The 16,781-nt window shown below is 44.8% G+C and overlaps 2 protein-coding genes across 5 annotated transcripts; both read right to left on the reverse strand.

Annotated features, from left to right (window-relative positions):
- Positions 1–94: 94 nt before the first annotated feature.
- Positions 95–16,682, reverse strand: LOC118255703 (zinc finger and BTB domain-containing protein 8A-like). 4 transcript variants are annotated; one of them, XM_050715158.1, is made up of 4 exons: positions 16,513–16,682; positions 4,720–5,710; positions 3,607–3,776; positions 95–3,329 (listed from the first exon to the last, which is right to left on the reverse strand). In XM_050715158.1, exons 2-4 carry the CDS (start codon positions 5,678–5,680, stop codon positions 3,000–3,002), a joined length of 1,461 nt encoding a protein of 486 aa, XP_050571115.1. In that variant the 5' UTR covers positions 5,681–5,710; positions 16,513–16,682; the 3' UTR covers positions 95–2,999. The 4 variants fall into 4 exon arrangements, with proteins under 4 accessions (XP_050571115.1, XP_035417984.1, XP_035417985.1 ...); XM_035562091.2 differs by lacking the exon at positions 16,513–16,682 and adding an exon at positions 6,701–6,829; XM_035562092.2 differs by lacking the exon at positions 16,513–16,682 and adding an exon at positions 6,412–6,531.
- ZBTB8A (zinc finger and BTB domain containing 8A) lies at positions 8,884–16,305 on the reverse strand. The gene is made up of 4 exons (XM_035562097.2): positions 16,234–16,305; positions 14,426–15,387; positions 13,760–13,929; positions 8,884–13,353 (listed from the first exon to the last, which is right to left on the reverse strand). Exons 2-4 carry the CDS (start codon positions 15,363–15,365, stop codon positions 13,021–13,023), a joined length of 1,443 nt encoding a protein of 480 aa, XP_035417990.1. The 5' UTR covers positions 15,366–15,387; positions 16,234–16,305; the 3' UTR covers positions 8,884–13,020.
- Positions 16,683–16,781: the final 99 nt, after the last annotated feature.

Genomic DNA, 16,781 nt, shown 5'->3' on the forward strand with positions numbered 1-16,781 from the left:
GAGGACTGTGCATGGTGATTCAACGTGTCAAACTGACTGTTTTTGATTATTACACTGTTTTTTTCCATCGAGAGGAGTCCACGCATTTAATCACTTTTCAGTTAATACAGCATTCTGAGACTGTGTCTAACCCCTGAAAAGCTTCTTTTAGCTTTTCCTTTAATGTCAAACACTAGACTTGAGTTCAGTAAATCAAAAATAATTAAAAAAAAGTTTTGTTTTAAATCACGGGACAGCAAATGTGCGTTACCTGCCATTGCTATTCAAATGTGACATAGGCACAGTGAGTAAGGGAAGGTCTGCACTGCCATGACCTGTTTTTATGATAAATTCTAGAGGTGCTTTACCACTGGAGGTAAAATCTCATCTTTATTTTGCTGTAAAACCATCTTAAATAGACCAGACAGTTTTTATTTCCTATTGTGAAGATGAGAGATAAAATCCCTTCAGTTTTTTGAGAAAGCTTCAATGCTGAAATAAAACTAAAAGAATTAATGGATTTGTGTGAATAACTTTGGCTGTGAGTAACTCTGGCTGGTGGATTTTTGAGTCTAATAGGTTACATTTGCGCTTTGTTCTCTGCTGAGGTGAGCAGGCCCATGTTTGAACAAGTACGATTTTCACACAGCGGGTCTTCTCTCCCCTCTAAAGGAGCCCCAGGGCTCCAGCACGTGTCCGTGGTGTCCTGCTGGGACACGGGACAGTGCCAGCACGGTGGAGCCGTGGAGAAGTAGCGAGACGTGGGCCTGTCCCCAGCCCAACAGCCCAGGGCCCCCAGTGGCGGCCAGGGCGGGCTCGGCGTCACCGCTCCGGCCCCTCACCCGGCCCAGCGCCGCTACCGCCCCTCAGCAGCGGCTTTGACACCTCATTGGCTGGCTGGGTCAGGTGACCGCGGTTAGCCAATTGGGCGTCGAGTGTGAGGCGGTTTTGATCTCCACAGCGCCTGAGGCGAGTGCGGGGCTGTGAGGTGGGTGCAGGGGGGAGAGGCTGGGCTTTCCTTTTACCCCTTTCCCTTTTTTTTTTTTCCCCCACTGAAAACGATAGAAGGGACGTTAATGCAGTTTAACTTGGTAGTGCTAAAAGGCCATGTACACCATCAGTCACAACCTGTAGTGACACCATAAACCGCTCTGCTCTTACAGATGCTGACAGGAACTTAATAGAAAAGCACTTAATTGTTACTCATTTATTTTTTTCAATATTTAAATACTGTAAAACAGGTCTTAAATTCTCCATTTTAACAGCTGCAAGAGTGACAGGCCTCAGTAAGCAGCTGTTTTCTCAGCTGGCCATATTCTACACCCAGCTGGAGCCCAGCTCAACACTACCTGCAATTGGTTACTTCATAAACATGCTTCAACAGCAAAACCTCCCTTTTTTGCTGTTAGTTGAGAAAGCTTTTCATGTGCAGTCCCTGTGAGATCAGCTGGAGGCAGTAGTGGCAGTTCTGCGAGCGGTTCAAAGGAGAGGGTTTTACACAGGCATGCTAAACCTGCGGAGGTGTTTGCTAAAGGATACTGTTGATGTAAGCGTAGATGAGTCTAAGGGTAGAGTGGGGCAGTACTTAAAAGAGACATGCGTTGGTGATTGCTAGATGTGCTAAATCCTAAATTAAGAAAATCCCCTAAACTGAAAATGTCTGGAGTCAGGGAGAGCATTAGGGAATTCTTATACAGGGTTGTCCTCTTCTCACTTTCCCGTAGTTATCTGCTAATGACAACTAGTGGAGACAGAACCTTGAATCAGTATGACTGCTCTTAAATTCTACAAAGGGAATTTTTGCTCGTTTGTCAGTAACCTTAAGCTACAAGTCCTGCTAACCTTGCTTTCTAAGGAAAAGTGGAATAAAAAAGAGACATGAGAACAAACAGTGGTTCTTTATCAAGAGTTCCCATTGTTAATGCCATTCTCTACTCAGTCCAAAAAGCTTATATTTTTTCACTTCACCTTTAAAAAAAAATCACTAACCATTTTCAGTTTCTCTAGGGAGTGGTGGTTCTCTTACTCAGAAAGAGTAAGACTGCAAAAAGAATATCATTACTAAAACTGAAGGCTCCAGAAGTGCAAAGGTTGCTTAAACTCTAAGGGAAATTGTTTATAATTTTTATTGTTTGGTCAAGTAGCCTTTGAGCATCCTATTTTTTTTTTTTATATGTAAGTAGAATAGCTTTTCTAAAATAGCTACATGATGTGTCCCATTGAAATTAAAGAGGCTTGTCCTCTGTGGTATTTTAGCATAAGATAGACAAGAGTTTAAGCAAATCTTGCACCGGTCCTGAAAAAAATGGAAGAAAGCTGAGAACTGTACTTCCAGTGATTGCGCTTTTATTTCCTTGGAACCATGTTAGTTTATCTTTGTTTAAAACTCACAGTACAAAAAAACTTCATATCTGAAAAGGCAAACTCATACTATGGAAATCCACTACAGATGTGCTATTCATTATTCTGCTCTGTATGGCGGTGTTTATTCTTTAAAACGATTCATGCTTTTCAGAACTATAAGAAACAGATCAATCAGAAAACAAAGCTGCAGTACAGCAGGAAGAATTCTATTTGTTTACTCCTTTCTTAGGAAGTTTAAGTGTATATACATGTTAATTACAGTGTCAACGAAATTCTTTTACTTTTCTGAGATGCTTTTGTAAGACTTTTTCAAAGCAAATTATCTTTTTTTTTTAAATCTATGTAGTATAGAATCTTCCTTGTGGAACTGTAAAATAGTTTATACTTTCATTATGAACAGGAGCTCTGTGTAATTCTTTGAAGAAATATAAAGCAATTTTTCTAAATAGTTTCCAGATAATAAGTAATTTCTGGATGATGTTTAGAAGTAGTTACACTGTTGTGTGTCTGTGAGTACAAAGCAACTTGTTTGTAGCCCTATTTTGTTTCTTACAACATAACTTTAACAATATTTAATGAACTAATAAACCAGCATTAGTTGGTAGAACACAAGTAATTTAATCTTGAATACAGCAATAACAAATATACAAATATATCTACCTAAGATTTGGTTTCACCTTTTCATCTGCCTCATTCGGAGTATCATCATTAACACGTCGGACAACCAAGTTATACGGTTCTTCCTCCACTGTTTCATCATCTGATTTGTGTTCCTCTTCCAAAGCCCAACTGGAATGTTTGTTTCCTGTGGGGGTGACAGGAGAATGTTCTGCATCTAAATCGTCAGGGTTGCTGTCAAAATTAGCTTCTGCTAGACACTTATGGCACAGTCTGTAGCGTCTTGTTCCTTGCTGAACAACACATCCTGTTAGGTCAGTTACGTGCCGCTTGCATTTTCTGCAGATAAGTTTGCCGGCTTGATGTATCTAAAAAGAGATTTAAAATTTGAAAAGGTCAGTGCTCAACCAAAGACAGTTTTTTTTTATTTTTATTTTTTAAATAAAAGAAAAAAGGAAAATTCACTGGATTGTTCTAAAAAGTAAAGGTAAAAATCAAGTTTTCCAACGTAAATACTGAATAATTGAAGTTGATACGCAGCTAGGACACTTTTCTGGTACTAGTTATAGAAATGACCAAACAGCTGGTACCAATGAAATCTTGGGCTTTCTTTCCTAGGCTGAATCTCCTGTTGGCATGGCGTACCGTTTGGAAGTGGTTACGTAAATGCTCCAGTCGAGTGAATCTCTTCCCACACGCTTCGCACGGGTACGGTCGCTCCCCTGTGTGACACCGAAGATGTCGCTTCAGGTCTGCGCGTCGTTTTACGGTGTGCGTACAGAAGGGGCACTTGAATCGCATCCGAGGTAGGTCACCTGTCACGGAGAAACACAGGTAACACGTCAAACACCACAGTCTTTCTTTACACAGTAGTTTGGTTATTTTTAAGCTTAAATAAGCAGCAGGTCATTTTTCCTCTGGTTTGTCACTACATAAAAAAAAATAAATCACGAAATATAATCCCTAGAAGACAGTATTTCTTACTGAATATGTTCGGCATTTGATGATATAGTCTTCCTTATTCCAGGTGTTTAATTTTAGACATACAGATGATCATGAATACATAGACGACAATGTATATTGTAGCTGACTCTTGCGTCAGCTAATACTTCAGAAATTAGGTATTTGTAATCTCTGTAGTATAGTAGGATTTTAAAGTCTTAAAATTATGCCTTTATTATAAGCTATAGGTATATTAGATTAGTTTCCAAAATATATGTGTAAGAATATACCTGTCAACTTCATTCCACCACCTCAGACACATGCTGCCAGTTCACTAAGAGCTTAGACGCTTTACGTAGTGCGGCCAAGCGATCGTGAAGTTCTGGGTTGGTTTGCACCTTAAGGGAAATGCAGCACGGCGCCAATGCCAGGAACCTTCTCTTGTAAAGAGCACAGGATCAGGCTGAACACCTCTACTACTGCCAGATACCAGGGGCGTTACAAGGGTGATTCAGTCCTTCAGGTCCCTAAGTCAATTATGAACCCTTTAGGCTTCATAAAACTCCATTTAGGTCCAAATAATCAGGCATGTATTATTTTAACTACAGAATACCTGGGTCAGGCTCTCTGATTCTAATTCTCTTGCCCTGTTCCAGCTTCAGAGCCTCTCATTCTGCCAGGCGCTACAATAGAGTAAGTAGTAAGTCAGTCATCTGCAAGACTAGGCATCATTTTGGTTCTCAAGCAGCCACACAAGATTCTCTCATCTGACTTCTAAATAAAGACCAACTTTGCAAAATCGTATGTATTTTTTACCTTCATTCCAACTACTCATTACACCTAAAACTGTGGGCACTGAGGTGTACAGTTCTTCTGCTTTTAATTCCATGAACTCAGGAGAAGTTCGCGAAAGTTCTTGTTCTAGCTGAGCAACAGACCACCTCTTCGGTATTACTTCTGATTCGTGATTATATCCATAATCATCATGATCAACATCGTTCTCAGCATCAAATTCAGCTTCCTCTCTAGCCCGAGGGAGGTGGCTAGAGTCTGATGCATTACAACCTTCGCCAGCCCGCTCGGCTTTGTTTGATTTGTACTGCCCAACATCACGTGTCTGGGACAATCCTAGATGCTTTCGGCGCTTTCTCGTTGAGCTCTGTTTTCTGCCCCTCTTTGATAGCTGTGTTTCTGCCCGCTGAAGAATCACCTGTGAAGACAGGTAGCTGCTGTAACTACTCCACGAGTTTTCATTCACCGTATTAGCCTTTTCATCTGGAATTGAATAGGAACGCCTTGGGTTGCTCTTTGCTTTTCTCCTTGACCGATAAAGAGTTGGATGAGCAGGTTCACTGTTGGTACTTTTGGCTGAAAGGCTAAGGTATTGATCCTTTTCCTTTTCATTAATATCCAGAGAGGATTTAATGAATGTCTTGCAGACATTAAGAATATCCGTCATCTGCAGATAGCTAGCAGCTGACATAACTTCGATCACATTTTGACCGGTTAAAGGCAATATGCCTGAATACACAAAGTCCAGGATAACCATAAATGTCTCTGGAGAGAAGACCTCAAAAGTAGCTATTGTTGGCTGACTCGTTTCCTTGGAACTCTGTGAAAGCAGCATTTTGAAATATCCACTACTGGCAAACAGGACATTTCGATGTGCTTTGAAGACCTTCCCCTCCACCAGGATACTGCAGTCGCAAAATAAGTCTTGCTTCCGTTGTTCATTTAACTGCTCTAGGAGGTGAAACTGATGGGAAGAAATCTCCATTCCAGTGAGGGAGTAACAGGAAATCTTGCTCTTAAAAAAAAAAAAAGGCATAATCGTGACAATCTAAAACTAAATCGATGTTGCTGAATCCTATTTTAAGAGATGAGCACTATCTTTAAAAACATGAAAGCTGTACGCATCATCATATGCCCCATATAGCTCCACCCCCGCGCCCCGCATAATATAGCCGAGTACATTAAACAACTCTAAAAGAGGTGAAAAGATGCCTCCGCAAGAATAGCGCATAACCTGAAAGTTCAAGATTGCATCCGAGAAGACGGAAAGGATTCACAGACAGGACAGAACCCAGTCAGCCCTTCAGCAACACGGACTGCCGCGCTCCGGGTGCGAGTCCCTGCCGTGCTCGGCCAGCCGCGGGCAGCGCCTCTCCCAGCACCCGGCCGGGCTCCCCCGGTCCCGGCAGAGGCTGCCGCCGCTCACCCGCGCCCCGGCCGCTCGGCCCCGGCAGCCGGAGACGCCCGGCGGTGCAGGGCCCCCGCCCGGCCAGGCGCGGCTGCGGCTCCCCAGCGGCACGGCACGGCACGGCACGGAGCCCGCAGCCCCCCCCCGGAGCCCCGGCTCCCGCTCCCCGCTCAGCCGGCGCCTCGGGCGCTCCCCGCCGCGCCGCCGCCCGGTGCCCGGTGCCCGGCGCGGCCCCGCTCCCGCTGCCCGCGGCCGCCCCGCGCTGGCAGCGCCCCAGCCCGCCCCGCGCGGCCCCTGTCGCCGCGCACCCGCCGCCCGCTCCCGCGCAGCCCTTTGTTGCCGCGCCCGGCTCCTTGCAGCCGCGCCCGGGGCTGCAAATGGCGCCCGCGCGGCTCTCCCCGCCGCTCCGCAGCCCGGCCGCCCGGCGGCCCCCCGCTCCCGGCGGCTCCCGGCGGCTCCCGGCCGCTCCCGGCGGCTCCCGGCGCCGCGGCGGGCGGCGGAGCCGACGGACGTCCCTCGCCGCAGCCCGCTCCAGGCTCCCCCGGCCCCGGCGCCCGCTCCGAGCGGCCGGCGCGGGGCTGCGCAGCCGCCGCTCACCGGCTGGGTTCCGCGGGCGGCTGCCGCTCGGCCGGGAGGAGCAGGCGGAGGATGCGGGGTCCCGGCCCCCGCTCGGGGCTCGCTGCGGCTCACGGCGCCGTGCTGGTCGCGCAGCCCCGAGCCCTGGCAGCCCGAACGTGAGAGAAACAAAAGGTATTTGCTGACGTGGGCGTTGGACAGAGACGCCCGAGGGCTGGGGACACAATTAAAGGGGCAACGCACCGATTGCAGGCGCAGCCCAGCAGCTCCCTCCGCCTGCTCGCCCCGCAGTCTGGGCTGCTTTCCTCTTCCCACACCCACATGCTGCCCAGGAGGCCCGCTACCTTACCGTATACAATGCACTGCCATTGTTAACGGCACGGCTAGATAGCTTTCGTGTGTGGAAGGAAGGCGCCACCTGAATGGGAAATATTTGTAGTTCTGTGCAGTAGGATATATTGTGTTACTCAATACAGCAGCATTTTTATAATAGGAAAGTTTTGTATTCAAACAATGGAGGACATCCAAACCCAATGTACTGCAAGTGGGGGTGCAACAGTACAGATATTTTCTTCCTCTTCCACGTGGATAAAATAATCAGGATGCCTGTTCGAAGACTGTTTCAATCTTGTTGCTTGACATCGTCAAATAATTTTGAGAAGGGACCTCTGGAGGTCGTCTGGTATAGCACCCTCCTCAGTTAGGCTCATTTAGAACAGGGTAAAAGAACAATTGCCATTTTCCCAGTTAAAAAAAATAATCATATTGGAATGTGACATAGAACTTCATTAGGGTTTCATTTAGTCCAACAGCTAGACCAAGAGACAGAAATGTTTTTCCTTTAACTCTTCCCAGCTCTTCCTTAAAATTTCTTTTGTCCTGTGTTTAACATTTGTGATGCAAAAATGTGTGTTGATGCACAGAAATGTATGTTATAGTGACCCTGCTACCTAATGGAAAAATTACACTGAATGTCTGCAGGCAAGGACTGGATGATTATGACTCTTTGTTTCAAAACTCAGCCCTTTTTGCTAGAATTAGTTTTTTTTTTTTCTCTTTTCGTTCTCATTTATGCTGCCTTCCAGCTAATAGCAACCTTCAAATCAACTTCAGACTTCTCTGAGATACTTCAGAAAAATCAACAAGTTGGTGTTGGAATGTCTGTACTAGAATATGGAACTACTGCCCTTACAATTCTGCTGCACTTATCCATGTAGAAGCTTAAAAGGAATGTAGAAGTAACTATTCTGGGTTTATAACTCGTGTTTCTCTACCTTGCAAATCATTAGAAGTCCCCACTGCCAGCTTAACCAGATCGTATATGTAGACTGCTGGCCTCAGCGGTCCACTGTTATCGTTTCTAATGAAGTTGTAAATTCATTAAATAAACCCTGAGCACATGTGCTTATGCTAGTCTGACTGCTAACTTTAACCTAAAGACTTAGGTTAAAAAATAAATAAAAATAGCTATAATCCTCCCTTAACTCTGCTAACCCTCAGCAGTTGAGATTTTAGATAGATACTGAGCTATACAGCACTGTTGTATGCTAACGGATGCTAATGACTGTCAGAGAGGGATCCAGGAACAGTCCTTGATTCAGCTGTAGCCAGATGGCAGGTCAGGCATTTTTCAGCTTCATCAAGGTCAATTTAAATAATAAATGGAGCTGAAGATATAGTGCTATTAGCCCCTGTTTAGGCTATCTGAAGTTCAAAGGCAAGTACTTCTGCAGACTATAGAAACCAAAATATAAGAAATGTAGACATTGGCATAGCTAGGGAATGGAATAATCTCTGACAGTGACCAGATGCTTCAGGGGAGAAATGGAATATATTCCATAATAGTTGTACATCCAGCAGAATTATTTATATATATATATATATATATATAAATTTTCATTGAAAAATTGAAAAAGAGTGCCAAAATCATGGAGGATGGCGTATTTCTTCTGAAGAGCCAGGAGTAAAGAAAGGATTATACATGCAGCAGTCACTGTCAGTATCTAATCAATTTTTCTGCTACAGAGATCTCAGGGGCTCTCAAATATTTTCATAGCTCACACTAAACAAATATATTTGCATTTTTTCTCATCTCAGTTCTTCAGAACTGGAATCGAATATATACCAAATGGTTGGAAAGGGACATTCATTTTGAGCTTTTGGGTATTATTTTGGTATTAATTGTGAAAATAACAGCTGAAAGCCTGTCTTCCCAAACCTTTAAGAAAAAGACAAGTGTCTTTTTTTGGGGGATAATAAATACATAACTTTAGATAATTTAATGGAAAACAAAAATTTGGGGTATGATATTTATGCAGCAGTTGAAGGAGAAAACAAAATCAAGTATCACATAAATCATAGGTTTACCTGGCATGAGGAATTGCTTATGAATTACCTGAAACAGGAGAAGGAAAATGTTTTTGATTCCATGTTTCAGCTTTTTAAAGAACAGCAAGATAGCTGCCAGAAAATAAGATAGTTAAAGCTGAGACACTAAATGGAGGGTGATGAATCTATGTCTTTTACTCTTGACTGTGGTTTTGTGAACACAATAAACACAAACCAAGCAAACAGAGGCAGTCTTTCAATGACAAAGTACAGACAGAGGAAAGGGGCAAGGAATCCAGGATTGCACAGAAAAATAGAGGTATAAGAGGAATGTTTCTTGAAGTTGACACCCACCACCTAATCAGAGTAAACAAGGAATGGAAAAGCAGAAGACAAGAGAATGGCATATTGAAAACCAGTGAAGAATCAAAATATGCATTAAGAAGTAGCACTTAAGAGCATTCAAAGCAATCAGAAAGAGTCATGATGAAGATGAAAAATGTACAAGGAAAAATGAAAATAATAGCAAAAATCAGCAATCATAGAACTGCTGGTCATAGGAGAGCTCTGAGCGTCTCCAGTCCCACCTCCCAGAGGAAGAAGGCTAGCACCAATGTTGGCTTGGATCAGCCATGCTTTGTCTAGCCAAGTCTGGACCACCTTCAAGGGCAGCGATCTAGGAGGCTGCTCTCTGAACTGCCTGTTCCAATGCCGCACTACAATTTAAACCTCCCAAACTTTGACTTGGATGTACAGCGGCAGTACGGAAACAGAATCTGAATGGATCAATATCAGCAGAAGTCAATACAGTCCTATACAGCCTTCTCTAGCATCTAAAGATAAAATCAGGTGTCTTTCTAGTGACCTGACAAAGTTCTAAAAGCATCATTCAAAACAGTTATTGTCAGGTAAATTAAATTCTGTGGGAACAATCCTTTATGTTCTTTTGGAGAAAAAAAAGAAAATGTTACTTCTGCTAATGAGCAGCCTGTGAGCCTGACAAGAGTATGAAGACAGTTATCAGAGGCAATGCAAGGAGATTAAAAGAAAACAAAATAGGGTTAATTTCATTTAAAGAAAAACAAGCAAAAATACATGACCGGCTATGTAAAATGAAGGACATAGAAAACATAAGGCACTTAACGTTTATCTTGTCTTGTAATACAAAAATAATGGAACAACTGAAATTAAAGCAACAAATGTAAAAATGGTAACCTTTTTAAAATATAAAACATAACTGACCTGTGGGTATCGCAGTCTTGGGCTAAAGCTCCAAGCTTAATAAGATACTTTAAAAATGACTACAAATATTTAAGTATGCTATTTGAGAATAACAACGTATAAAAGCAGTAAAAACCCTTGTTTGCCAAGGCAAATCAGCAATTAATTTGCCTACAGTTAATGTCTTCATATGGATAGATTGTTCCATTTGCCCATTATAGCCACTTCACATCTTTTTTCTGAAGCATCTGGTCCTCGCTATTCTTAGATTTACAATATCTAATTAAATCGAGTATTGATCCAGAAATCCCTTTGCTTCTAAAAACTCCCTCAGGTATACAAGAACACTTAATAGTCTCACCTTTGCAGTTGGCAGTTAAGATTTCAGGCCTAGAGTGACACTGTATTTCCCCTTCCCCTTAATCAGTCCCCAAACACAGGCAGAGACTAATCCCAGTTACTTTGTATTCTGGGACAGCAGGCACTGGTACCTAGCATTTATTGTGCATACTGCTTAATTTAAAGGGAAATGAAAAATCTATTAAATTCTATTTTGGCAAGCATTTTCGCTCGAAATTTGCAATTGATTGAAGTTATTCTGTATTCCTTTATATATTTCTTTGTTCTATATTTGATTTAGTTATGGTTGCCTGTGGAATATTTCTTAACCATTTAATATTATGAATTTTAGGAGTAATAAGCTCCAAGAAAATAACTAGCTGTTTTCATGTCATGTCCATTTTGTGGACTGCTGAGCAAAGGGAAACATAAAATCACGGCAAGTTTGTTTGGAAAAGATGTTTTCATACAGCTCATCAGAAAGTTTGGTAAATTCTCCCCTTTTTCCTCCTCTCCCCCCATGGCTAAGCCAATGGACAGTAATTTCTGTAGGAGCAATAAAATATCACTTCCCAGCTGGACAAATGGAAAAAGAATGGTCTCCTTGGAACAAACAGACTGGGTGCTGCTCGACACCCTGCATGTTTGAGGGAGGTGCTTAGTGCTTGCACCATCAACTTAGGATGTGCTCCAGCTCTCAGTTGTGAGGCACCTAGGCTGGCCATCTGCAGCCTGGTAAGAAAATGCTGCACACTCTGATAACGATAATAACAAGGCTATACAGTTTTTACAGAAATAAAAATAAAATAGTGACTTTTTAGCTGTCCCTGGGAAAGAGATTATATAGTGTTTATATATGTAATTGCTCTGTAATTAACCCCAGGTTTCAGCCAAACATGCTTACAAAATTGTTAAAAAAAAAGACAAAGCTTTCTAAGCCTGTACCCATCGAGTACAATGATCACAACATGAAGACTAGTAAAACTCATTTCTGTCCAAGAAAATGCTGAGTAAAACCATCCAGCAGCATACTTCTCCTCCTCTCCTCTTTGTGGTGCTGGTTAAGCAGAACTCACCACGTTAGAAAACAAGGTGACTTAATTTTGTTTTAAAAGGAAACTTTCTTCAACATTAATCATCTCATCTCTTGTAGTCTAATTGTAGGTAAAGTTAAACAAATACAATGTCTAGAACTTTCAGTACATATTTTTCACTGGCATACAGCACAGACTGAAAAAGGTTGGAATGTGTTCTCTTGGTGACTGGGTGACTTTGGGAATATATAAATCGATAAGGACTCCATCTTAAAACTCACCAGTTTAAATTGAGGGTAGGTCAATACAAACAAGAGTAGTCAATGGTTTCAGATGTAAAATGTCATCAGTTCCATTTCTAATGATAGAGTATACACGCTATACAAGTTGGCTCTGCCTCCATTAATGGTGAATAAAACAGGGAACAAAGAGAGAACACAGCAGCCAAAGTAACCTTGTCAGGATTGTTTCGTTCTTGCTGGCATTGAGAAGATGCCGCTGGCATTGGCAACACTGTGGATGCAGGGCTACCAGTCACACCGCTTTGCCACATTTGAGATGTTTATATAAAAAAAAAAAAAAAGGTATTTTTACCAATGGCTATTAAAACACACTCCAGTCTGAGTTCCCTATTTTCAGAATGAATAAAACATCTACTGGCATCACTTACTGATCCATATTCATAACCACTTTATCTCTGATGCATTGACTGGGACTAGCATTCATGTATTTATTTTCCTGTAAGGAAATAAGTCTTGAATGAATGATCTGATAAAGATTCTCCTTAGAATAATTTTTACAAGAAAGTGCTTTTCCAGATATATGCGCTAAAAAAAATTATACACTTTTTCTTAATTCTCTGCCTGGCTTTTCTAATCATAATGTGAAGACTTCATGAAATTTCATGGAAGATTATCTTCATTTCTGAATGCTGAAGAGCAGTTGCCTTTATATTCTACAGTGGAGATGGCAGTGGTGGGGTACTTAGACTTTTCTCATCACTGGGAGATACCACATATAAAGCCAACATCTCTAAAAGTGTAAAAATTGGGTAATTTACAATGGTGTGCGACTTCTTTTTTTAAAAAGTATTTAGACCCTACCCCTGTGAAAGAGGTTTTGAGAAGAGACCCATTGTCTACTACAAAAAGTAGTAGGCTTTTATCCATGTAGTACGTCAGTGTCCATGTTCAGCCATCATTTCATTCAAGAATGGATTATTTCTAGTGAAGCAAAGTATGGGTATTTCAATAGCAAAACTCAGAATGGACCCGATGATACGTCCATAAACATGCAAGTCTGGACCTGTTCAAGAGAAACCAATAAGTCTTTGTACAATAACAACAGGCTGGTGGAGGGCTTATGGTCAGGACAGGAATTCCATGTAAAACAGAGAACGTACTAACGCTCATCTCGCAACTACCTAATGCTTGGTTTTACATCCTTTTCGTCTGCTTCATCCTCACTGTCATCAACCTGCTGAATGACCAAGTCGGATGACCCATCCTCCACAATCTCCACATCAGATCTGTTGTCTTCCCCGTAGTGCCACCTGGAATCCTTATCCCCATCTGCTGGAAATTCAAGGGGTGCTTCAGCCTCCAAGTCAATGCGAATACTGTCTATGCCAGCTTCAGCCAAGCACTCATTACAGAGTCTGTAACGTCTTGTCCCCTCTTGGACCACTTGTCCTGTTAGCTCAGTCACGTGGCGTTTACACTTTCTGCAGATAGGTTTACAAGCCTGATGAATCTGGGAAAATTGAAATGAACAAATTTGATATTTTATCCAGAGAGAAAAGTGTTTTTTAAGATCACAAAAGTAGGGCTGGAGTAGCATCAAGTGGTAGCATTAACTCCTTTCAAGGAAGTCATCAAACTTTAAAAATAAAACAATCATGAGTGCTGTGATTGTCCACTTAAGCTCTATTACAGGACTTACGTAGCACACTGCCTTTGCAAACCATCAATTAACAAAGAAATGCATCCCCTCTCATAGGAATTATGCTTCTAATTGACTTAAACAAAACCAGCTTAATTATCTACTACCTCTTCTTTATGGGAGTCAATATATCAACCAGATACACTTGTACTGTGTTTAATTATACCGAGACAGATTTACACATTAAACAAATCATGCAGTTACTAAAAATACATACTGTTCGAAAATGGCTACTTAGGTGATCTAGCCTGCTAAATCTTTTCCCACATGCCTCGCAAGGGTAAGGGCGCTCTCCTGTGTGACAGCGAAGGTGACGCTTTAGGTCTGCTTTTCTTTTCACCACATGAGTACAGAACGGGCACTTGAACCTCATCCTGGGTAGATCATCTGTTAGGAAATAATTTGATTTAAAAAAAAAGTCATAACACATCTAGTCATGCTCTAGGAAACTGTATTCTAGTTATGAAAAGCAACAGAAACAGAATAGAAAATCACTCCTATTTTTTAAAAAATATAGGTCTTTTCAAATACAAAGATTTTGTGTTTTCCTATAAATCACACAGGAATGCAACAAAGGAAAAGGACCATTAGCTATATTAAAATGAGCTTAAAAAAACAAGATAATCATGAGTCTAGAGCTGTAGAGACACTAAAGATTATATATTTTGAAAGACTAGTTTGATTTAATTCCTTCGTAATTATTCCTTTATTCATTTACTTCATTTATTCATAATTACTGAAAAACAGAGCTTCGCTTTCCAAGCTTACATTTCTGGAAAACGGAAATGTATTTCTGGTAAACGCACACTCTTTCAGCAATGTGTATTTTCTCACTGACACCAGGTGATTAACCGATGATTGCAGCGTTAAAACAAACTCTTACCTTCAGCCCAGCCTCCCATGACACCTAGAATTGAGGGCATGCTCGCATACGGCTCATCTGCTTTTGAAGACTTGGATTTACTCGAAGAACGGGGTGATTCGTGCTCCTGCTGTGACACAGCCAAGCTTCTTGATATCACATCAGACCCTTGACCGTACTGGTATCCCACATGAGGAGATTCAACTTCTGTTTCAATCTGAACTTGCTCCTCAGACTGAGTAATGTGGCCAGCAGGCTCAGCAGCCCTGTCCTCCAGTTTGCTTGATTTATAGTGAGGAATGTCAGAAGGTTGCTGTAGTCCCAGGTGCCGGGATTTCTTTATGGAATCCTGCCTTTGGTCGTGTTTGGACAGCTGTTGCTGTGCATTTCTTTGAGAGGCTGGATAGTAGTTGAAATTGCTCCAAGCGTTTCCACCCATCATGCATGTCCCTTGATCTGGATTTAAGTGGGAATGCGGGGGGCTGCTTTCTGCTCTCCAGCCAGCGCTATACAAGCAGGATCGGTCCACGCCATTTGAATTTACCTCTTTGTCTGACAGGCTGAAGTAGCGATCCTTCTCCTTCTCACTGATGTCTAGTGAAGACTTAATGAACGTTTTACACACGCTGATAACGTCGGTCATCTGAAGATAGCTAGCAGCCGACATGACTTCAATGACATTCTGACCGGTGAGGGACAGTTTGCCTGAATACACAAAATCTAGGATAACTGTAAATGTGTCAGGAGAAAACGCCTGGAAGGTGGCTGTCGTTGGCTGAGTAGTTTCCTTCGAACTCTGTGAAAGGAGCATTTTGAAATACCCGCTGCTGGCAAACAGCACATTTCGGTGTGCTTTAAAGACCTTTCCCTCGACCAGGATATTGCAGTCACAGAATAAGTCCTGCCTGCGCTGCTCATTTAGTTGCTGCAAGAGGTGAAACTGGTGAGAAGAAATCTCCATTCCAGACAAGATGCAAGTCACTCTAAGAAATATTAAAAAAATTAAAAATTAGAACCTTGATCTCAGCATTGTGCAACTCCATAAAAGACGTCAAAAAACAGTTTTATAGATATTTTGAAAAAAAATATATAAATAGACTTAAAATTATAAATCTGTTTAAGTTACAATATCCCCGATCATTCATCCTTTTCCAAACAGAAAAGCCCCTAGGGATGGCAGAGCCCGGTACGCCTGACCGCGTTATTCGCAGCCACGTCTGTGCTCCAGCGCGGCGCTCGGACACGCGAGGGATGCGGGATGCGCGCAGCCCGCCGGGAGCCGCGCAGCGCTCGGACCGGAGCCCAGGCGCCGCGGAGCCCTCCGGCCGCCGAGCTCGGACGCTGCCCCCGTCCTCGGCGTGCCGCTGCCGCACCGCCCGGGCCCGGCTCCCCGCCGCCGAAGGCACCACGAGCGGGCACCCGGCGGCCGAGCCCTGGGCGGCCGCAGCGCACCCGGCCGGGCTCCCCGGCACCGGCAGAGGCCGTCGCCGCTCACCCGCGCCCGGGCAGCCCGGGACGCCCGGCGGCGCAGGGCCCCCGCCCGGCAGGCGCGGAGCCATCTCCCGGCTGCGCGGGCGGCAGCACCGGGCACGACGCCGCTCCGGCGGCTGCGGCTCCCCAGCGGCACGGCACGGCACGGCACGGCACGGAGCCCGCAGCCCCCCCCCGGAGCCCCGGCTCCCGCTCCCCGCTCAGCCGGCGCCTCGGGCGCTCCCCGCCGCGCCGCCGCCCGGTGCCCGGTGCCCGGCGCGGCCCCGCTCCCGCTGCCCGCGGCCGCCCCGCGCTGGCAGCGCCCCAGCCCGCCCCGCGCGGCCCCTCTCGCCGCGCACCCGCCGCCCGCTCCCGCGCAGCCCTTTGTTGCCGCGCCCGGCTCCTTGCAGCCGCGCCCGGGGCTGCAAATGGCGCCCGCGCGGCTCTCCCCGCCGCTCCGCAGCCCGGCCGCCCGGCGGCCCCCCGCTCCCGGCGGCTCCCGGCCGCTCCCGGCCGCTCCCGGCGCCGCGGCGGGCGGCGGAGCCGACGGACGTCCCTCGCCGCAGCCCGCTCCAGGCTCCCCCGGCCCCGGCGCCCGCTCCGAGCGGCCGGCGCGGGGCTGCGCAGCCGCCGCTCACCGGCTGGGTTCCGCGGGCGGCTGCCGCTCGGCCGGGAGGAGCAGGCGGAGGATGCGGGGTCCCGGCCCCCGCTCGGGGCTCGCTGCGGCTCACGGCGCCGTGCTGGTCGCGCAGCCCCGAGCCCTGGCAGCCCGAACGTGAGAGAAACAAAAGGTATTTGCTGACGTGGGCGTTGGACAGAGACGCCCGAGGGCTGGGGACACAATTAAAGGGGCAACGCACCGATTGCAGGCGCAGCCCAGCAGCTCCCTCCGCCTGCTCGCCCCGCA

Source organism: Cygnus atratus, chromosome 23 (assembly GCF_013377495.2).
Source record: "Cygnus atratus isolate AKBS03 ecotype Queensland, Australia chromosome 23, CAtr_DNAZoo_HiC_assembly, whole genome shotgun sequence".
Classification (NCBI taxonomy): Eukaryota; Metazoa; Chordata; class Aves; order Anseriformes; family Anatidae; genus Cygnus; species Cygnus atratus.